Source organism: Lemur catta, chromosome 16, assembly GCF_020740605.2.
Source record: "Lemur catta isolate mLemCat1 chromosome 16, mLemCat1.pri, whole genome shotgun sequence".
Classification (NCBI taxonomy): domain Eukaryota; kingdom Metazoa; phylum Chordata; class Mammalia; order Primates; family Lemuridae; genus Lemur; species Lemur catta.
The window spans coordinates 37370797-37394584 of record NC_059143.1 but is presented as its reverse complement, the minus strand read 5'-3'; the positions used below and the strand labels follow the sequence as shown (position 1 = coordinate 37394584).

The following is a 23788-nucleotide window of genomic DNA, read 5'->3' as shown; positions in this document are numbered from 1 at the left end:
TTTGGACATATTGAACTAAGCATGTTTATTAAAACTGTGTTTCTTTCTGTTAGGTTATTAAGTATGAAATGTCTGATTTCCTCAAGTGTACTATTTGACAGTTAATATCTCTGACATTTCACTTCGACACTTCTTGTTTTATTTTTATTATGAAGCTACATCCTTATTCTTCAAACAGACGGTTCGGCTTGTGATTATCTTTCAAATTTTTTTTAGAGCAATTTTTGTGAAACCATGAATAAGTCAAAAATTCGTGTTATTTTCAAATATGAGTTCTGTGTGGAACCAATGCAGCACAGATAGCTCGAAATATCAACAAGTGTTTGGAAAGGATGTGGCTAATGAAAGCACAGTACATGGATGGTTTGAGAAGTTCCATTCTGGTGACTTCAATCTTCAAAATGAGCCATGTGGGCAACCTGAGACCAAGGTGGGTAATGATGAGCTGAATGCTGTAGTGGAAGCACATCTATCTCAACTGACGCGTGAATTACAATAGTAGCAAGGTTTAACATTACTATTCCAACAATATTGGACCATTTGAAACATATCGACAAGGCAAAGAAGCTGGATAGAAGGGTTCTGCATGAATTAAATGTGCATCAGAAGAGAAACCATCTTGAAGCATGCCTTTGCTGCCACAACATAAAGGCGAACCATTTCTACATCGTATTATTATGTGTGATGAAAAATGGGTTCCTTTTGACAACTGCAATCGTTCAGCACAATGATTGGCTAAGGATGAAGTGCCAAAACACAGTCCAAAACAGAATACTCATCAAAAAAATCTAATGGTGTCTGTTTGGTGGTCCAGTGCTGGTATTATCCACTACAGATTCATGAAACTTGGTCAATCAATTACAGCAGATGTCTACTGCAACCAATTGGACTAAATGACGAGGAGGCTTGCAATTAAGCAGCTGAGATTGGTCTATAGAAACAGGCCAATCTTCTTGCAAGACAATGCTCAAACACACGTCACACAAACAACACTGCTCAAACTACCCGACTTGGAAACATTCTGTCATCCACCAAATTCACCAGACCTTGCACCAACTGCCTACCACCTCTTCCAGGCTTTGGACCACTTCTTGCAAGGAAAAATATTCAATTCTCAACAAGCTATGGAAAACACCTTTTAAGATTTCATCACCACTTGCTCTCCAGGCTTCTTCGCTGCTGGCATAAACAAGCTACCATTAAGATGGCAAAATTGTGTCAGTAGTTTAGGCTCATACTTTGATTAATTGTACTGCTTCTTGAAATATATAATAAACTTTTGATTTCAAATTAGACATTTCATATTTAATAACCTAATACTTTAGTGAGGCCGCTAGAAACTTTGAAATGACATTATATTGCCCGCATTCTATCGCTACAGGACAATGTTGCTGGTTAAGACTAACCTGGGAAGACTATCCGGTACTGAAGGGAGGGGTGGGGTAGTCACAGCCTAAGACAGAGGAAAGTAATAGGCTTTGTTTTAACAAGCCATTTTAAAGTAATCCCTCGATAAGATAGCCACGGTGAGAGATCTCCTGAGCCATATTGCAGGCAGAGCTTTTAGAGAGGAGGAAACAAGCAATTAATTTCCTTTAAAAGCTTCAAAGAACTGAAGTTCAGCACCTCAAAGCTCCCGGTGTGAGCAACCGGCGGGCGGGAAGCCGGGCCAGCTCGGCCTGGGAGGGCCCGGCCCCGAGGGAGGAGCATCCCCGGGTCTAGCAAGGAAGGCCCAGCAGCCACGTGGCTCAGGAAACCACCCACGCTAGAGGATAGGAGGACACCTCCCTGGCCCCTCCTTTGTAATCACGGTCTCTCCCCTGCCAGGTAAGTATGACCCCTCCTTTGATGACCGTTCTTAGGCCCTTATCCAGAAAGGGGCAAGCTCTTCCTCAACCTGAGCAAACAACGCCCTCGGACCCACGCCTGCGGCTCCGCTCCCGGGCCGCTCACACTTTGCCTCTCCTAAAAGAACACGCCCAAGGTGGGCTACAGGGTGGGGAGGGATGGGGGCCGGAACCCAGGTGCGCGCGTAAAGTGCACGCGCCTGCGCTAAAGTCCCGCTGGGCCCCAGGCTTCATGCTCCGCTGCAGCGCTTCGTCCGCCTCCCTTTCCCCGCCCCCACTGCTGTACGTCACAAAGAGTGACGTGAAACTGAACAATCACAGTCCCGCTCCTGGAGAGCCAGTAGGGAAAGGGGAGAGAGGGTGGGGGGAGGGGAGAGGACGGAAGGGGGCTTTGGGGGCTGGCTTGTCCCAGTCACCCAATCAGGGAGCTCTGGGGAGGGGTGGGGCGGGGCCCCAGACGAGGGCGGGGGGTGGGGCCAGGGACAGGAGTTGGAAGGCTGAGGGAGGAGAGGGCGGGCTCCCCGGGATTAAAAGCAGCCAATCAGAGCGCGCCGGCTTCATTCGGTGAGCGGCGTGGGGCGTCGCCGCCGCCGCCGCGCGCGCCGGGGGCTGGTTAAGGCCATGAAACAAAAGAAACCCTGAGAGGGGAGCCGCTGCCACCTCCACCAGCCCGCCCCGCCGCCGTCCCCACCCACCCACCCACCTAGTTACCTACCTCTGCCTCCTTACCCTGCCCCTCCACCCCGCCCTCTCCGGTCTCCAGGCGGCCCTGGCGCTCCTCAGCTCGGCTCGCCGGCCCCGCCGCCTCCCCAGAGGAAAGGTGTTTGCGCGCTGAGCAGGGCCCGGGCCCTGTCCGCCATGGGGCTCGCCGCCCGCCGCGCCTGACCCGGCCGCCGCCGCCGCCGCCATTGACAGCGCGCCGCCGCGATGCCGAGCGGCAGCTCCGCGGCCCTGGCCCTGGCGGCGGCCCCGGCCCCCCTGCCGCAGCCGCCCCCGCCGCCGCCGCCGCCGCCGCTGCCGCCGCCCGCGGGCGGCCCGGACCTCGATGGGGACGGGCTCCTGCTGCGGGAGCGCCTGGCCGTGCTAGGCCTCGACGACCCCAGCCCGGCGGAGCCCGGCGCCCCGGCGCTTCGGGCCGCGGCGGCGGCGCAGGGCCAGGCCCGGCGGGCGGCGGGGCTGTCTCCGGAGGAGCGGGCTCCGCCCGGCCGGCCCGCGGCCCCGGAGGCGGCCGAGCTGGAGCTGGAGGAGGACGAGGAGGAGGGGGAGGAAGCGGAGCTGGACGGAGAACTGCTAGAGGAGGAGGAGCTGGAGGAAGCAGAGGAGGAGGACCGGCCGTCGCTACTGCTGCTGTCGCCGCCCGCGGCCACCGCCTCCCAGACCCAGCCGATCCCGGGCGGGTCCCTGGGGTCGGTGCTGCTGCCCGCCGCCGGCTTCGATGCCCGGGAGGCGGCGGCTGCGGCCGCGGCGGCGGGGGTGCTCTATGGAGGGGACGATGCCCAGGGCATGATGGCGGCGATGTTGTCCCACGCCTACGGCCCCGGCGGCTGCGGGGCGGCGGCGGCCGCCCTAAACGGGGAGCAGGCGGCCCTGCTCCGGAGGAAGAGCGTCAACACCACCGAGTGCGTCCCGGTGCCCAGCTCCGAGCATGTCGCCGAGATTGTCGGCCGCCAGGGTGAGTGTGGGGAGTGGGGAGGTCCAGCTGGGCATGGCCCTGGGCGTGGGTGGGGAGCCGAAAGATACGAGCTTGGGGCTGAGAAAGCAAACCCGGCGAGTCCCCCGGGTCCACCGTGAAGGGGTCTGGGAGGAGCCGAGGGTCGACGAGTTGAGAAGATGGGTCACCTTGCGCAAACCCACGCTGTTCCGCTCGCTTTGCCTGATAAAAAGTGTGAACTTTCTCGGGCCACCCAGTCCGGTGGAGTTCACTTTACTTGGGCTGTATTCGTGGAACACCAGGTTGGCGTGTCACCAAAAACCTCAGTGAGGTGGTAAAAGGTCGGGTCAGAGGAGTTGTGGATTCGGCGTTGTGTACGGAAAGCTTCGAGATTGCAAGTTTGCACAGCCGAGTGCCTTATAAAAGCTCTCAGCTTCCTTTACAACGGCTTATTCAGATGGAGAAATGGACAGAAATGGAGGCTCATAGAAAGAGCTTATTCGAGAGGAGAGGGGTGTGCAAATGGTCGGCATCACCACCATCCCCCAGCCCCTCATCTATTCAGAAACTTAGGTTTTGAAGAGCAGCCTAACTCTGTTGATCTTATTGTATTCCTCTCGTTACATTTAAACTCTTGAAAAGGCACCATTGGCTATCTTTTCGAACACTTCAGTGTGCACGACGAAGAAAAATTGGACAGTAAGGTAATTAAGGAACTTTATGCGTTTATACAGTTTTCAGTAATTTACTCTTCTTGCCAGCACACCAGTACTGCAGACAGACTCCTCCCACATTGTTCAGACAAAGGACCTATGTCTCAGATTCCAGGAGTAGATTTGTGAAGGTGGGGGAAGGGGATGCCTGGAGTACCTCTTTTTCCGACATTTTTAGGGAAGGTCCTAAGCTCTGTAATGTGGCTTTTCCCCCTTTATTAAAGGGGTAACTATTACCTGCTGCCACCTCATTACAATATGGTTTAGCCTGGTTGATGCATGCCTCTTTACTGTTAGGTTGAGAGCATTGTTGGGGTCAAATAAAGAGATGATGGCGCTGCTGCTTAAATGATCTCATCTTTCCCAAGTGGTCTAAAGTACACATAAATAAGAGGTTTGTCGAAATTGTGGTTTCACATACCAGAGTTGACTTATTTCTTACCTGTAGGTTTTTAATAAGGAAAACTTACCTGAAAATTGGATAGAAGCAAGAGCTTATTTCAGACTTCCTGATGATTGGCACTGTTCAAATCTGGAACCATTCAATTGAAAGGGAGTTTATTCTTGTAGTTCTTCTGGTAAATGAGTTTCAGATACCTTGTTTGTTTTTGACAATACTTAGGATAATAATCTCCAGGAGAAAACTATTTCACCTATACAGGATAAAAGCAAAACATTTTAATTTATAGATCCAGAATGAGTTGGCTATTCATATAAGAACACTGAGGGATTGTTATGTATCAAGCTTGTATTTTGCCAGGTATTGAGTTTATGGTACTGAGTTGAGAATGTGAAGTTGGTTCAAACTTTCTGCCCTTAAGAAGCTAACAGTCTGATAAACAGTGGAATGGCACTAACTCTAGTGTGACAAACAAAAAGTTACACATGTAAGAACATATATCCTGGAGGGCCTTGGAGAATGGGTAGGAGTTTAACAAATGGAGATTGGAGCAAGACCGAGTAAGGACATGAGGAATGGTGTGGAGGACTAACCTCTAAGTGTAATTGGCAAGTAGTGGTGAGTTTTGTTGATATCTAAGGTCAGTAAAGGGAAGTAGTGAAAGGCTGGGAATGCAGTTGTAAGGGCCAGAATATGAAGAATCCTGAACGCTATGTGAGGATGCTACTTCCTTGGCACAAGTTGGTTCAGTGTGCTTATGGTGACAGTCCAGGGTAACAAAGGAAAAGAACATTTACATGCCAGTTTTACTAAGGAACCAGATAACATATTTTGTAAATTTAGTTTAATACAAACTTTTGTCCTTTACTATATCATACCTGTTAAAACACTATAAAACGATCCTTAATTGTGTAAACTGTTATCTTTATACAAATCCATTATATAAAAATAAATCAAATTAATTCCAAGTTTTTATTAATATTTTGTACCATGTATTACATGGTAGCAAATGAGATAGTCTTTTTTTTTTTTTTTCAGGCTGTGCTTATTAGTTAATAAGGAAATGTAAATCTGTTTATGTCTTAGGACATGGAGACAAATTGCTGACTATTCCTTTTGGCATTTAATATTTTCCCAGAATTGACAGTATGTCATTATCCTCTATCTTATCTTAAAAGCAGAAACTCTTGCCCCTTTCCTATTTATTTTAAACCATTGAACTAGTGGATCATTGACCCCTTTGCCACCCCCATGCTCTAGCAGCATAGGAATAAAACCTGTAAAGTATTTACTTCTATGGAGAACTAAGTGACTTCCAGTGTTCACATCCTTTTACAGTGTGATCATTTCCCCATGGGAGAGAACCTGTCCTAAGTGAATAAAGCAGGGTAAATCATTTCATTTTCTTGTTTGCTTTAGAGAAGCTAAGTTTTCATCCTTAAGAATTATCCATTTCTGTCATTTTATTCATTACCTGAAGTCATAATTTTCTGTGTGACATCTCTTAATTGGTTTTGGAAATAATTGTGTCACAGATGGAGACATTTGTGACTTAAGCTCTGAAGCAAAGAGCAGGACAAAAGGAATTCTGACTCAGACTAGCAACTCGGTGTAGATGATCTCTGGTTTCAGCGTTTTTCAAAAAAACCAAACCACTGAATTTTCGTGTTTTGTATGACTCCTGTGCACACGTGCATGTGATAAATTTGTTGTGTTTATTTAAAAAAAAACTGCTTTTGATAGTAATGAAAGTTGGCTGAGTGACCTCTTATTTATACTCCTCAGTAGCATGTGGTCATTTGTAAATGCTAAATTGGCCTTGTTTTTTTCATCTTTGCACCTATTGTGAAACCAACAGTATTGTAAAATAAAGCCAGGAACTAAAGAGGCTTATTGATGTAGTTAATCAAAGAAGTTTTAGAATATGGACCTCAAAAATAAGGCTAGCAGTGGACTTTTAACACTGAATTTTGTAAACTTAGCAACATCTCTTTAAGTGTAATACCTGAAGGGGACACATCAATAGTAGTTAACAGTTCTAATTTAAGTCAATGGATTTTGTTCCAATTTATACAGTCATTGATAACAATTTAGACTAAAAAGTGAATTAAAGCAGAATTCTATACCCATTCTTAACTACATATTATAAATAAATATTTATTATAAATGTCATAAATCCAGTTGTTTAAAGACTTGTAGCCCAAAGTTTTATATTACTGTTTAAGATAAATGAGTATCTTATACTCTTTTCATTAGGTTTCAGTTGAACAGTGTATGTTTGTTTTCCAGCCTCGTGGTCTAGAATAGTGATCTCCAGCTGTTTTTGATTGTACACCCTGTCAATAAAATTTAAGCTTGTACTCCCAATATCTGGATATTTGTGTATGCATATTTATGCTAATATACATTATAAAACATATGTAAAATTTTAAAAGAATGAGGTAAAAATGGAAACAGGAGTTCTAACTTTTTCTGCACTCCAGTGGATTTTCTTTTCCTCTACTTTGACTGTGACTGAGCTAGACCATTCTAGACCATTTTGGAAATTTTCTTCTTCCTTATATGAGCTATTCTGTTTCCACTGACCCCCAGTGGCAGTGTGTATTGTCACTTTAACAGCTAACACTTTACATTGTTTCAAGTTGTCTTAAATGCATCCTTGCAATAATTTGTCCCAACTTCTTAGGGTGGAACCACCCTTCAAGCTCCAAAGCAACTGAAATAAGGTGTATGTACGTGTGACCATGAGAAAAAAAGATTGGTCTTACTGAACATAAATTTCCTATTCAAGAAGAAATACACGTTTCATGAGAATAAACAGTTTTGGGATAATGCTAAAGCACAATGTCGTTTTCTTTTATAGGGGAGGGGTGGCGTTGTTGGCCTTCTCTTTGCCAAGTCCTTTGTTAGGTACTTTACCAGTTCCATGTAACCCTGCTAGGCAGTTATCACCATCTTACAGATTTAAAAAGTGAAGTTCTGAAAGATAACGTGCTCAAATAACAGAACTTGGATGTAGACCAGTTTGTTTGACATGAAAAATAAAGTTCCACTTGACATTGCTGCTTCAGTATTGAGGCATTCTGCTCTGGAAGGTTAATAATACTTTGGATTAAATTCTGCCCTAATCATCTGAGTTTTGGGATACTGTATTTCTAGTATACATAATATCATCACTGTCATAATTAGTTTACTTAATGAAATCTTGGTGTCGTTCACTACCCAGAAGGGACAGTTATCATTACAGTGTAGTTCTAAAGTATCTAAAAATTCACTGTCATTTATAGTCAGTAATTTATATATATATATATATATACACACACACACACACACACATACATACATACATACTAGCTTTAAAAATTACAACTTTTCTTCTAGGCTTTAAAATTTAAATTTAGTTGATAATGGTTTGTATTAGCTCTGGGGCCCTTGGGAAAGGTTCAAATTACTGTAATTGTTTTGCATATAAGCAGGGAATCTGCTACATTTTCTTCCTGCCTTATTCCTCTAATGAACTATTCTGATTCACTAGGAAGGAAATGGGAAATAAAGTGGCAATTCAAGGGTGTATTTTTGGTGGGTAGGGCAGGATCTCTTTCTAGTGCAGTGGCATCCTAACCCACAGCAACCTCAAACTCCTGGGTTCAAGGGATCCTCCTGCCTCCACCTCCAGAGTAGCAGGGACTACAGGTGCACACCACCATGCCTTGCTAATTTTTCTATTTTTTTGTAAAAATGGGGTCTCACAATGTTGCTCAGCCGGTCTTGAACTCCTGGGCTTAAGTAATCCTCCTGCCTTGTCCTCCCAAAGTGCTAGGATTACAGGCGTGAGCCATCAGGCCCAGCCAAGGGTGTATATTCTACACCCCACTCCCCTTACCAACAACCTAAAAATGCTCTAGGGAGCCACATATTTGAGAACTGTTTCTCTTAGAGATTTCTGCCTAGAAAATTTTTCAACGTTTATGGGTTGGAATTCTAGGTGATTCTTCTCTACATCTTAAGTTTTCAAGGAAAAGTAGAATTTACTTATGAGATAGTACTTAATATATTGCTGGTTTGGTTTTGAATACTTATGGGAAGTTAATACTTTCCCTTAAATTCAATACAGAAATGTTTTAGTATATGTATTTTAATATAAAATACATTTTATAAGCAACACCAAATTGCCTGTTCACAGTGTCTGTTGAGCTGTGGTGTATTAGAAAGAGCCAGCAATCAGAAATTGATATTCCTGAAGGATGATTACTCTGTGCTGCTAACTCACTTAGTGATCTTAGACAAGTCATTGAAACTCCCTAGGCTTCAGATTCCTCTTCTGCAGCTGGGCATAATTATATCTGTAATAACTCTAGAGTATCTGAATGATACACAAATAAAATTGACATGTGAAGCTATAAGTGATAGGCGCATATAAATTTTGTTCAGGTAAATCTGAGATTAATTTAGAACCACTCTGTTTGATCATGTTCACCTTTTTTCAGCTTTAGCAGACATTTTCACACATTATATTCTTTTAATGTAATAGAACTGGAACCAACTGATATCTAAGTGCCTGATAGATAGATACCTGGCACTTCTGTCAAGATAGGGTTAAATTATGCTGTGGTAACAAAGAACCTCAACATCGCAATGTTAAAACAACCAAGGTTTGTTTTTTGTTCACAGTGGCTCTGCTCATTTTAGTCATTCAGAGACACAGGCCAGTGGAGTAGCCACCATCTCAAGTGTTACTGTTCTCCCCTATGCTAGAGGATGAAAGACTGGCATAGCATACACTGATCTTTAAATGTTAGACCTGGAAGTAATACCACATCTACTTATATTTCATTAATCAATGCTAGTTATCTGGCCACACCTAATTTCAAATGGGCAAGAAAGTGCATTACAACCATGTGCACAGAGCCAAGGTACTAGTGAGCAGCTATGATTACCACAGTACTATTTTATAATTTATAGGATTGTTACAGAATTTTAAACAAGGTAATTTCTGCTATATGGAACTTATAGTTTAAACTCAAAATGAAAAAATAAATAATTTTTATAAGCTACTAAATAACTGTTAGTATCTAAATAAGATACTAGATTTTAATTTTTTTTTAAATTGTAAGCTTCTTTAGGAAGCTCCAAATAGATCATAAACAATTATTTTAAATCCCCATTGATATTCAGGTGATTCTGTAGTGATATATTTTTTATTAAACTGCATCCTTAAGGCTTCCCAGATGGCTCAGATACCATAATTTGTTTCATTTTAACTTTTTTCCCATGCTTTTCTTTAGTTACTGTGTAAAGATTGGCAAAGATTAAATCTGATATCTAAGGCTTTAAAATAATTTTCTAATGTTAGCATTACTGAGCCCAATTATACTAAACTGCATATATGCATAGCCTAATCCTATTTGAGTAGTTCAAGTCTTTATTCTATGACTGATTTGGGGAATTTTAGGTTACACTGAGTAACTATAGAACCTCTTTCTTTGATGCCGGTGTTTGGGATTTAAGGACAATTCAAGTTTCATGTTTTGTTGCCTTTGTTGAGTAAGGAGTACGGTTTATTGCATGTGGGGAAGCCTGATTTGACCACAAGTAAAACTGTATCATGGAATAATAAGACTAGGCCGTAAAATAATAATTCTTTAATGGAAACTACAGATGTAGTAGAAGGTAAGCGTGAAGAATTTGGTCTTGAACTTGATTGAAAGGGGCTGGGAAGGGAATGATTCCCAGCAACTGGAAGATCCCCCCAAATAGCCACCAATGTAAAATACCTTTACATTTGGAGCTTACCTTCTTATTGTTCCCCTTTTCTGTGCCACTCTCTTTTCCCCTTTGCCTTATGACTTTCCACAGGTACTATGTAGTATACTGTAGAAAAGGACATTGAACTTGAAATTAGAAAACTTGAGTTTCACCACTTATTGTTGCTTGTGACCTTGGACAAATCATTTAACTTCTCTTAACCTCAGTTTCCTTTCTTGGGAAAAAAAATCTGTTCCATCTACTTTTTCAGTTTGCTCCTTCTCCCCATTTGTTGTGAGGATCAAGTTTGAGAAAATATCATTAGTGTAAATTCATGGTATAAGTTTTTCCTACGGTATACCACTAACTAAATTATTTACATTTTTTAAAATTTATGATATATCTTAAAATTTATCTAAAGTCAGAGCTTTGGAAATGTATTTCCTGGCAAAGAGCTAAGCTATTCTGGAAGAGAATCATTTACAAATAAATCTGGAAGATTCCATTATATGGTACCTAAACTGAGATAATGCTAAGGTTTCTGTTAACATCCTCTAAAGGGCGTGAATGTAATTTAAAGCTCCCAGTTAGGAAAATTGTTCTGCCTTTTATCTCTAATTTACACCTTCTTCTGGTTGTATCAGCTTTGCTGAAATGCCAAATAAAAACCTTTTCATTAAATATTTTTTATCTTATTGTCTAAAATAAGTGAAAAAAAAGAAATTTTTAGATTTCATTTAACCTCTTTTTTTTTTAAAATAACTTGTACGTGCAGGGAATTCTCCAGTTATACAAAAATCAAGTAGGAAAATAAAGCAGGTTGGGAGGGTGGGGATATAGGAGTCACTAGTTTATAACTTTGGGTTAATATCTTAACATGTTTTTCACAATCTAAATATATTTTATCTCTTGAAGATAGATTCTTTATATGTTTTTAACTCCCTATAGAAAATTAGTTCATTTGTTTTAACATGTGTGTCAGGCACTATGTAAAACTACATGTATCATCTCATTTAATCCATTGTTATTTCCACCAGACAGAGAGGACTGTGGAGGTATAAGCTACTAGATCAAGCTACTCTGGAGCTACTAGGTTAAGACTTCAACAGTCTTGTCTCAGTAAGAGGTAGAACAAGCAGACAAAAATCAGCAAGGATTTAGTAGATTTGACCACCAACAATATAAGAAAAGAAAATGACAGATGTATATCTGCGCATGAACATGGACTGGCACTAAATACTTCTGATGCTTGAGGTTGATACAAATCAATAAAAACAGAACTGAATCTTAGTCATCTTTGCATCCTTAATATCAGTTAAAGTACCTGAAACGAAGTAGATAACGTGTTGTTTATTTGAACTGAATTGTTGGATTAGAAGCATGTCGTTTTATTATTTATTATTCATTTTCCGTATTGCATTAATTGGGGTTTTCTTCCCTCTTGCCTTTATTCCCAGCTTTTTATTTAAAAGAGCCGGTCAAGCTCAAGTTGTTTTGAGCTTTTGTTTGAAGGATAGTAGATGCTACATGATTGAAGGCATTAAATGTCCATATGTAAGCTGATAATAAACTAAAATAAAATAGTGAAGCTCTTTGAAGTACTGTTGTAGTAATCCCTAAAGTGAGACAGTTTTCCTAAGAAAGTTTGGAGAATTTTGACCTTAGAAGAGCTACAAGGATGCTTGAACCCTGGAAAGGAAAGCTAATATTTCTGTATTATACATTTAGGGAATACATTGCATTCTTAAACTATTTATTACTTAAGATGTTGAATTAAATTGTGTACTTATTGGGACTTGGCTGATGTTCATCAATCTTTGAAAATATAATATTGAAATTGAGTTCTTGTCAAGTGAAAAGTGCTCATTTTATGTAAAACTGTTAAGTAATACTATCCCCCCTCATCCATTCTAATATGTTTTGAAACATGTAAAGTGTTATACTTTTAGGGGAAAATACTGTACAGTAGTGAAAGGAGTGTGGAATTAAGACAACTTGGGTTTGAGATCTGACTTTATAGCTGGGAGATCTTGAACAATGCAATTAAGCTCTTTCCTGGCCTTCCTAAAGCACTCTATTTATGATGATTAAATGAGAATGTATCTGGGAAAGAGCTCAGAAAACTGAGGAGTGCTCTATAAATTTCTCCTATTTCAAAACTAAGTCCAATCTCAGATATTAGCTGAGGTTAGGAAATACTCAACTTGGGAAAGGTGGGGAGTGGGGAATAGTTATAAAAAAAATAAAATAAAAACTACCCTTTAGTGAGTACTTAACTGAATAATAGACAATATAGTAAGCATTTTTAATACAGTATTTTGTTTAATCCTTGCAACAACTAAATGAGGGAAGTAACTATAATCATAGTCCCTTACACATGAAGGAGAGGTAAGGTTTAGTGACCTATTCAGTTTCACAAAGCTGGTTAGTGATGGTCTGTCCAGAGTTTCATGTTCCCAACTGTTACTCCACCAATCTTTCCTTGAGGAAAGAAGAACAGATATATGCATGCAAAATATGATAGTATCTGATTGTCCCAAGTGCTTTTTTAGACTTCAAGAAAGGAAGAGATGACTGTGCATTTCCTAGGAAAGGAGGGATTGATTAAAAAAATATAAGCATTGGAAAAGACCTGGAGGTTGAATGATCTGAAGTCAAAACAAGTTCCCAGTTCTGTAGATGATCAGGTTTTTTTTCCTTACGTTGTTTCCTTTGAACTGGAAGGATTCATATATGATAGCTATAATAGTTACACCTATGTTTATATTACTCTTGAGTTCATAGAGCTTTTCACATGTACAATTTTATCTTTTCCAAGAGGCCACATTTGTTACTCAGGTAACTCAGAGAGGAAGGGAGTGTGGTAGGAGAGTTCTCCAGATTATTTAAGGAAATACCTAAGCAGAGATAGAAGAAGAACAAGACATGTTTAGGAGATGATAAAGTCTGGGAGAAGGTAGGTTATATAGCCACTTAATGTGGGCAGGGGCTGAGGGAATTTTATATCAGGCCAAGGAGTTTTATTTTTCTTGAAAGTAAAAAGAGCTACTCAATGGAGTTTAACTCCCTTCTCCCAATTTTTATTAAAGAGTGAGTGTCATGATTTCCCAGTAGCATCCTTTCCCCTTCAAAACAAAACCTCTTAGGTGGAAATTTTTGAAGAAAGGTCTACCTGAAGGATTACCAAAAGTGGAAATACATACATAATTTTGGTGTTTGTATGGGTTTGTGCTTTCTTAAATCAACTTATATATTAATATATAGCTAATTTATGAAATGAATGGAAAATATAATGGATTTAATTTCTGGAAAACAAACTCCTTTGTCAAAAATCAGCAACACAACTTGAAATAAATACACCAGATGTCCGTAACAGTGGTCATACAAGCCCCTGCCTTGCATCCTGTCTTTCATTCTCAGCATTTTTCTGCCGGTTGTTGTGATAGCCTTTCAGGTAAGTCTCTTTTTTGCATTTTTTATGCTCCTACCAGTCGTACCCAAAATTCTTTGTGCTTATAAAATAAAGTTTAAACTCCCTTGCCTGACATTGAGGACTTCTGCCTCCCCATCCAGCCGTATCCCCCGCCATCTACTCTCCATTCACTTGAAGCACTCACAGTACTGAACAGTTGTCTCTGGCTGTGCACTTGTGTTAATAGTTCCTCTGCTCTCCTTCCCACCTGGCCAAACCACTTTCTTCAAGCCTCGGTTCAAATGCCTTTGAAGCCTTTTATTTAGTATAAGCAGTAAAGTCATCTCTTTTTCTATGCTTCCTCTGCTTTGTATGCCTGTTTTCATTAAACCAGTTATCTTACATCAGTGTTGCTTTACTGTTTCCCCTCTAGACTGAGCTCCTTGAGAGCAGAAATGTTGATAGATCCTTTATACTACCTGGAAGTAGCACCTACACCCTTATAGGGAATTTAACATTTGAATGGGTAAGTTCAGCCATTAGGCCGAAATGAACTTTATCTCACAATTGGTGAAATGCTCTTGGGTCCCTACCAGTGTTTAGCTGGGAACACCTTGTCAAAGCCCTTAGGACAAGTGGAGGCCATCTTTTACTTGTGCATCACCTGCCAAACCACTCACCTCCTAACGTAAATGCAGTCACCTGGTAAGAGTTGTTGTCAACACCTGGCTTTTATTCTTTTCTTCCTGTTTGATTTTAAACTATCCCTTTACCCTGTTCCAATGCCTATAATTCCCCAAACCTTTCCTGACCCTGCCTTGTGTCTATCCACTACCCTAGCCGTTGGGTTACTATTCCTGGATTGGGATTTAAAAGCTAGGTACTTAGAAGAAAGGGAAAATAATTGGAGGAAAGGAAAACAGTAATGTGGTAGGCAGAATGTATAATCTTACACACCCAAAGATGCCCATATCTTAATACTCCAGGAATTGTGAATATGTTATCTCATTTGGCAAAAGGGACTTTGTAGATGTTTTATGCAGATGTGATAAAGAGTATGGACCTTACTGTGGGGTGGTTGTCAGAGATCATCGGGGTGGGCCCAGTGTAATCAAATGAGTCCTTAAAAGTAGAAAGCCTTTCCCAGCTGGGTCTGAGATTTGAAACATGAAGGAGGACCGGACCTCCATGGCTGGCTCCGAAGACGAAGGAAGGGAATCACAAGCCAAGAAATTTAGGTGGCCTCTGGAAGCTGGGAATGGCCCTCAGCTGACAGCCAGCAAGGAAACTCAGTCCTATCATTACAAGCAACTGAATTCTGCCAACAACCTGAATGTACAAGGAAAGGGATCCCTTGAGCTTCTGGAAAGGAGTACAGTCTTGCCATCACCTTGATTTTAGCTGTGTCGAGACCCATGTCAAACTTATGTGTCATTGAAGTAGCTTGTTATGGCAGCATTAGAAAACTAAAGCAGGAAATAGGGAAATTAAAGGACAGAAAAAGATTTCTGGACTTTAATTGAACAAACGGCAATTCCATATTTACTATAACACCTTAATATAGTATTACATGTTGAAAGCTACTTCTTCGTTCTGATTGAGAGCCTTCCTTAGTATCTTGTAGGGTACTGAAGAAGAATGTAATACCTAGCGTTTTAGTCTCGGCTCTTTTAGGGCAGTGATTGTGGAGTCTTTTAGGGCTTTGAGAACTCAGTAGTATCTATTGCTGCATAAGTCACCGCTAATTTAGTGGTTTAAAACAACACAAATTTATTGTCTCAGTTTCTGTAAGTCAAGTCCAGGCATCATGTGCCTATCCAGGGTCTTACTGGGCTCGAATCAAGGAATTGGCCAGGACCACCGTTCTCATCTGGGGCTCATGTCTTCACCCAAGCTCACTTGTTATTGGTAGAATTTATTTCCTTGTTGAAGGATGGAGACTTCCATTTTCTTTGTAGCTGTCAGCTCCTAAGGGCCACATGCAGATCCTCATCATGGGGTCACCACAGGCAATTCACAGCATAGATTGTTTCCTTTCTTCCAGGTTAGCCAGACAGAGCACGTCTCTCTGACTTCTCTTCTGAGATCAGCTGGGAGAAAGACCTGCTTTTAGAGGACTTGTGATTAGGTTAGGCCCACTCAGATAGTCTGGATAATCTCCCTGTTTTTAAGGTGAACTGATTTGAACTATAATTTGCAAAATCCCTTCACAGGGCCACCTAGGTTAGTGTTTGTTTAACTAAAAGAAAGTGTATGTACACCAGGGCCAGGAATGTTGGGAGGCCATCTTAGAATTCTGCCTACCACACTATCCATAAATGCAAGTGCCTTTTTAAGGATTTAGTAGTGAATGATGAACAACTCTATGGACTTTTATTTTCTGCTTAATTATAGACTACTGGTGGCCTAAATGTTAACTCGATTCTTTATCACATACTGTTTTTTTCTATTGGAAAGTGGGAACAAATGGTATAGATAGGCCATGTGGTCTTTTTGCTACCACCCAAGTGAACCATGGTTTAAAACAAAAACAAACAAAAAAAACTTGCAGAATCCTGCTGTGGGCATCCAAGATATGTTTCTAGTGGCTAGAATAAATGGCTTTTTAAAATTTAGTGTTATAAATACATCTGCATTCTCTGGCCTCCAGAAGCTACTTTAGGTGTCAATAGAGCAGAACTCTGGTATTACCATTTTCAATTATATAAAAAATTTCATCTGTAAACCTAGGTCTTCTCAACAACTCCACACTCCTCCCGCTTCACTACACTGATTCTTTTGTGGTAAGTACATCATTTCACGTGTTTTGTAGAACTAGAAAGTGGCCTTGAGGATGATCTACTCTAATGGTTTTAAACTTTTCTGACTGTAACCCACAGCAAAAAGAACAACATTGCATCCCATTGTACACATATTTCACTAAAACATTTGGAACACATTGAGTTCTTTCTTATGCAACCCACTAAATTGATAATACAACGAATACTTTGGAAAACACTGAAGATACCATTGTTTAAATTCCTTTTCTTTCAGCTCCTCTCCCAGCAGCAGAGGATGTCTGTTCCTAATTGCTAAAGCTGGGAGAAGCTCCCTTCACCCTGGAGAAGCAAGGCAGAATCCTTTTGCTACACCAGGGAACGATAGGACCAGAGTTCTGGTTGCAGCTATAGGGTTTTAAGGTGAAACACAGCCTCAGCAATAGTGATGTAGGAAGGGGAAATGGGCTTCTATACCAGTGGGGTAAGTTGGGACATTTTATTTGGGGAATTTACTTCCAAATCAAGATAAAATTATAGCTGTGAAAGTTGTTAGTGCTATCCTAGTTTTTGACATCTAAACTAACTGGTCTAGGCTTCTGCCCATTGACTACCTTGAGTACATGTTTTTATCTGCAGCTGTAAGAAAACAAGTGTTCTTACATTTTAGAACTACAAAACCTTGTTCTACTTTGAGGTTATGAAATCGTTTACCCTACTGTTCGTGTACAGGGATTACCCCTAATCTTCAGGGCATGCATTCCCAAGACCTTCAGTGGATGCCTGAAACTGGGGATAGTGCTGAACCCTGTGTAAACATACTACGTTTTTTTCCTATGCATATTCATAATAAAGTTTATCAATAAGGCAGAGTAAGAGATTAACAACAACTAATAATGGAAAAGTTATATAACATTGTACTGTAGTAAGTTACATGAATGTGGTCTCTCACTCTCCAAATATTGTACTATATTCACCTATTTTTGGACTGCAGTTAACTGGGTAACTCAAACATGGAAAGCAAAACTGTGGATAGGGCAGGGGCGGGGGGGACTATAATCTCAGTAATACTAGCCAAAAGTCTAATTAATATGCCAAGACTAGTAAAATGTATTTTTTCTTTATATCTGATTTTTTTCTAATTTAATCATATTTCCTTGAAAAGGTGATACATTTGTATGGCTCAAAATTTATAAGAAATAAGAATATACTAAATCTCCCTCTAACCCTGTCCCTCTAAGTCAATCAGTTTTATGAATGCATAGTATTCCATTATATACCTGTACTAGACTCAAGCTAATCCAAACAATAAGTAATAAAATACAGAGGTCATTTTGCACTTGTGCAAGTATTTCCACAGGATCAATTCTACAAGTGGGATTGGAGAGGTACAGGGTGTATGTACTTATAATTTGATAAATATTGCAAACTGCCCTCCAGAGCAGGTAGTTTATAATCTCACTAGCTAAATGTGAGCTTTTAACTAGCATTGTTATAAGGTTTTTGATATTTGACAATCTTTTAGGTGGAAAATAATAGCTCAATTCCTGTGAAAATGGAAATTTCCATCTTCAGAGCCATTTGTATATTCTGCAAGCTGTTTGTTTAGCGTATTTTTCTGTTGGGCTTTTGGTAGTTTGATTTGTAGGGGAGAGGTATGTGTGTAAAAGAGAAATTAGCCATTTGTGAGATGGGTTATATTTTAGTTTTTTTCTTTGTTTTTGGTGACTTTTGCCATGTAGCAATTTAAAAAATACAGTCTAATTTATCAGTACTTTTGTGGCTTCTGGGATTATAAATTCTTATATGATTTTTAAAAGTATCTTTGAATTTTCAAGTAGAAACTCAATCTAAAATACTTCAAAAGTTTTTTTACCTCCCTCACTCACAAAATTATAAAACAGAACTCTTTTTTCTCCTTTAGTTTGTGTTATCTTTTTAATACTTTAATACCTATTCATATAGTCCCCAACTTCAGAATGTATTCATATTCTAGAAATCACATGTTGTTTGGAGCTCAGAATATGTGTTTCTATAGAAACAATGTTATGTTTGGTGAGGTTTCCTGTAGTCCTAATCTGAATTTAGAGTACTGTGTTAAAACTGTTATAAAATTTAGAGGAGAGAAGAAATACTTCTATTTTTATTGGCAGTGGCTTAAAAGGGCATGGCTTTGCTGTATTCCTGTTACCGCTTTCCCCTAATGCATAAAACCCAATAAGCACATGACCCTTTTGGGTAGAGGGGGTGCCTTAGTTAATACTATATAGGTATTAAACAGAAAATATTCTAAGGTATGACTGACAGTTGCTTATAGTCTCAGAAGTATTTATTTAGAAAGGTTTTTAATTCTGTTTTCTAATGGCCAGTATTTGTAAGGGTTGAAAGGGACCAACACTAGACCCATAGGCTAATTCTCCCTTTGTCCTTAGTAGAAATTGCAGGATGATCAGGACTGTCTGTTGTTAAGAATGTGATTACAGCAGACTGCCTTCTTGTCAAGTTGTAGCCCAGGTAAACTTATGTATTCAAATAATACCAATAACTCCCCAGAGTATAGGGCATGACCAGTTAGTTATATGTTCGTACATCCCTGTATGAATTTAGGGATGAATTGCTTAGGCATCTCCATCAGTCATATATCGGCCAGTGAAAGTGATCTCAATTCTCAGTCCCAAGAAAACACCCACTATGCTGAATGAGGGAGTCTCCTGGACATTTAGCCTATATAAATGGTAAGTAGGTAACAGAATTTTTGTTGCTCTGGTCTTCTAATTCATTTTCTATTGTGGAGCAAAAACAGATACAGATTGAGCATCTCAAGTCTGAAATCCAGAATGCTCCAATGCTTTTGAGCACCAACATAATATTTATTTGGAGCATTTTGGATTTTCTGATTACAGGTGCTTGTCTAGCAGATATAACACAAATATTCCAAAATCCAAAACACTTCCATTCCCAAGCATTTTGGATAAGGGATACACAACCTGTATAGACAACCACCCAGTCCTTTGGGAATGCTCAGGAAGGGCACACAAACTGGTTCTTGGGGAGAGGAAGCTTTGGAGAGGATTGAGGCACCCAACCTAAAATCTGAAGGACTAGCAGGAGTTAAGCACATTATTAATTTATTAGGGACAGAAAAGGAAGGAAAAGTTTAAGAAAAAGACCTGCTCAAATTGTGACATTTATCTTCAATTAGCACCTATGTGTTTATTTTGAGGCACTAGGATAGCATGATACATTCATGAGAACAAATCTATTCTGGCAAGCTTCAAGTTCGGATCTTTGAAAAGTATGACCCCAGGCTTATATGCCTTAGTTATATATTTGGCATTTTTAGGTTGCAGTGTGAAGCCCTCTAATCTTACACAGTTGGCACTAGTAATCTGTGATTACTTAAAGAAAGTTGTTTAAAATGGGGAATTATGAAAAGATTTTGAAGCCAGACTGGGTTTAACTTTGGCTCTGCTTCTTACTAGCTGTGTGAACTTTGACAAGTTCTTCAGTTTTTCTGTATAACTTCAGCTTCTTTAGCAATAAAAAGAGTATAATAGTGTAATAGTCTGGTTCTTAAGAGTTATTGTGTAGATTAAGTGAGAATAGGTATTAAATGTCTCACATGCATGTTATTGTTTTTCGTTGCCACCAACTCCCTGCGCATTCTGAAAATCAAACCCACTCATGGTGTAACTTATCTGTATAGGCTACTTTATGCGTCATTTATAATTTCTAATAAGAAGAGGAAGAAAATGATATGCCTAACTTGAGTGAGTCAAGACCTCCCAGTAGAGGTACCACCTCTTTTCAAATGAAGGATCACCAGACAAGTATACCTCTGGATCTAGGAGCATTAGTAGAATTAGGAATTTTATCATGTGATTAGTTTGAAAGAACAAACTCTAAAACTTAATAAAATAAAGTGAAAATTGCCCGATAACTGTACGTTAAGGTTAAAAGGCACTTTCTGTGATTTGTCTTTATAAGAGATGTTGATTCTTACGAAATGTTTTCTTTCTAACAGGTTGTAAAATTAAAGCACTGAGAGCCAAGACAAACACGTATATCAAGACACCTGTCCGTGGTGAAGAGCCCATCTTTGTTGTCACTGGACGGAAAGAAGATGTTGCCATGGCCAAAAGAGAAATCCTGTCAGCTGCAGAGCACTTCTCCATGATTCGTGCATCTCGAAACAAAAATGGCCCTGCCCTGGGAGGATTGTCATGTAGTCCTAATCTGCCCGGTCAAACCACCGTCCAAGTCAGGGTTCCCTACCGTGTGGTGGGATTAGTGGTTGGACCCAAAGGAGCAACTATTAAAAGAATTCAGCAGCAGACCCACACGTACATAGTAACACCAAGCAGAGATAAGGAGCCTGTTTTTGAAGTGACCGGGATGCCCGAAAATGTTGACCGAGCACGGGAAGAAATAGAAATGCATATTGCCATGCGTACGGGAAACTATATAGAGCTCAACGAAGAGAATGATTTCCATTACAACGGTACCGATGTAAGCTTTGAAGGTGGCACTCTGGGCTCTGCATGGCTCTCCTCCAATCCAGTTCCTCCTAGCCGAGCAAGAATGATATCCAATTACCGAAATGATAGTTCCAGTTCTCTAGGAAGTGGTTCCACAGATTCCTACTTTGGAAGCAATAGGCTGGCTGACTTTAGTCCAACAAGCCCATTTAGTACAGGAAACTTTTGGTTTGGAGATACACTACCATCTGTAGGCTCAGAAGATCTTGCAGTTGACTCTCCTGCCTTTGACTCTTTACCAACATCCGCTCAAACTATCTGGACTCCATTTGAACCAGTTAACCCACTTTCTGGCTTTGGGAGTGATCCCTCTGGTAACATGAAGACTCAGCGCAGAGGAAGTCAGCCATCTACTCCTCGTCTGTCTCCTACATTTCCTGAGAGCATAGAACACCCACTTGCTCGGAGGGTTAGGAGCGACCCACCTAGTACAGGCAACCATGTTGGCCTTCCAATATACATCCCTGCTTTTTCTAATGGTACCAATAGTTACTCCTCTTCCAATGGTGGTTCCACTTCTAGCTCACCTCCAGAATCAAGACGAAAGCACGACTGTGTGATTTGCTTTGAGAATGAAGTTATTGCTGCCCTAGTTCCATGTGGCCACAACCTCTTCTGCATGGAATGTGCCAACAAGATCTGTGAAAAGAGAACGCCATCATGTCCAGTTTGCCAGACAGCTGTTACTCAGGCAATCCAAATTCACTCTTAACTATATATATATACATAAATACTATATCTCTATATGGACTCGTAAAGGCATGGGTATAATGGTACCCCCCAGTAAACTTCCTAATGAATTCTTATGACTGTTATCAGGCTTTATTGGGATTAGGCTAAAGTTGTTAGTAAACTTATAAAAGGCTGCTATGGTAACACTAAACCTAAGTGGTCTCTTGTCTATTAGTTTGGTTTTAATTATTAATACTGTCCTATAGACCCAGAGACATAGCTTATCTAAGAATTGCTAAAGCTGAAGTTCAACTTGGCTGAGTGAAGATAATCATAGGTTGTGTGAGCCTATGAGAAAGTGTATACGTCTAAGATTTCAGAACAGTGGGTCCCAAAGCCTAACCACATTAAGAGTTTATGGAGGGTACTTGGCATTACAGATGATTCAGACACTTCCAGTGCTGCCTTCTTTACACTGCCAGTTTTGACAAAACAGGTTTGTTTGTTTTTTATTTTACAACAACTTATGCCTAATTCTGCAGGATTGCAAGTCACTTTTTAATGCATTGTGATTACTTATTGGTAATAATAGGGCTGATGGCAGTTTACTAGATCACTGGTTATAATTTGGGACAAACTGCTACATTGACCTTCATCTCGCCCAGAGTGCTCAAGGCTGGTATGATCAGTGGATCAGGAATGCAGTTGTGAATTCCTACCCATTGCCTCCCTTGGTGGATGTGGAAATGGCCACCTGGGTTTTCCCGTATCAGGAAGGGCTTTGGGGTGGCACCTATATTGGCTAATAATTGAGGATGCGAACATTCCATTCATTAGTCTGATCAAGCTATTAATTAATTTTTAGACTATAGATCAAAATGTGAAACATTTTATGTTTAATCCATATTTGTCTTGCACATTATAAATATATTTTTATTTTTTAGTAATTTGGGGGGGGGGGAGAAAGGGATAATAATGCCCTTGGCATAATTCACAAAAGCAGCTGTGACGACCTCCAATCAGTTTACTTCATTTCAAAACTATTTCCAATCACAAGGAAAGATTTCTTTAAAATATGCTTGTACATTTCACCTGTGGATGTCTATAACTCATCCTCAGTATGTTCCCAAATCTGTGCTGGCATTGAAAGGACAAAACATTATACTGGTGGGTTTTTCTACTAATTATTTTTTGAAGCGTTATTTTCCCAACACAAAAGAGCTTTTTTTCTCGGTATACCGAAAATTGAAATCCTATGTGTATTCAATAGTAAATAGACAGATTTTATTTTTTATTTCCACTTGAAGAGTTACATTTCGTATAAAAGTTTACAAATAACGGTTTTTATTTTGATTTTTTCAGTATAAAAAATTGCCTTGATGGCATATTATGATGTAATGCTAAATGCTTGTAGGATAGTTAAATGTCAGTATTGAAACCTAATCTCTAGCTGCCGTCTTGTAGATATGAACGAATGTTCACCAAGCATGTATTTTGTATTTTGTTGCATTGTACACTGCAACTAATAAGCCAAGGAATCGACATATATTAGGTGCGTGTACTGTTTCTAAAAACCACAAACTAAGAATGATAAATTATCAATATAGTTTAGTATTTGCTAATTTTACTACACTCTTTTGTTATGTATATGTAGGGAAGTCATAGGGATTATAAATTCAATTTGAGTAAAGTTTAAAACCATATATTTTATGATAAAGGGCCTTTAACTTAAGATGGCCAAAGCACTGATATTATATATTTGCTGTAAAGAGAATTATAAGAGTTTTATTTTTCTGATATTAAAAGTTACTTAATAAAGACTTGTTTCCATTAACTTGAATGTATTCTCCTTGGTATTTTTCATATAATCATAGCAGTTTAGAATGTGGCTACTTAAGAATTGAAAATTTCCTTTTACAAACTTTACCCATTCACCAGCTAGCTATCTGTGTTCACTCTTGTGGTGATTTTTTTTTTTTTTAGTGTACTCTTTGGTGTTAAATGTGTCACTTATTTTCCTGTCCAAGTTTAGTTTTTTCTTTAAATGGGTGTTA

General features: G+C 40.0%; 1 protein-coding gene across 1 annotated transcript; it reads left to right on the top strand.

Annotated features, from left to right (window-relative positions):
* Positions 1-2406: 2406 nt before the first annotated feature.
* Positions 2407-23574, top strand: MEX3C (mex-3 RNA binding family member C). Its single transcript, XM_045528063.1, has 2 exons — positions 2407-3519; positions 20549-23574. The coding sequence occupies exons 1-2, from the start codon at positions 2775-2777 to the stop codon at positions 21772-21774; spliced, it is 1971 nt and encodes a 656-aa protein (XP_045384019.1). The 5' UTR covers positions 2407-2774; the 3' UTR covers positions 21775-23574.
* The last annotated feature ends 214 nt before the right edge of the window (positions 23575-23788 follow it).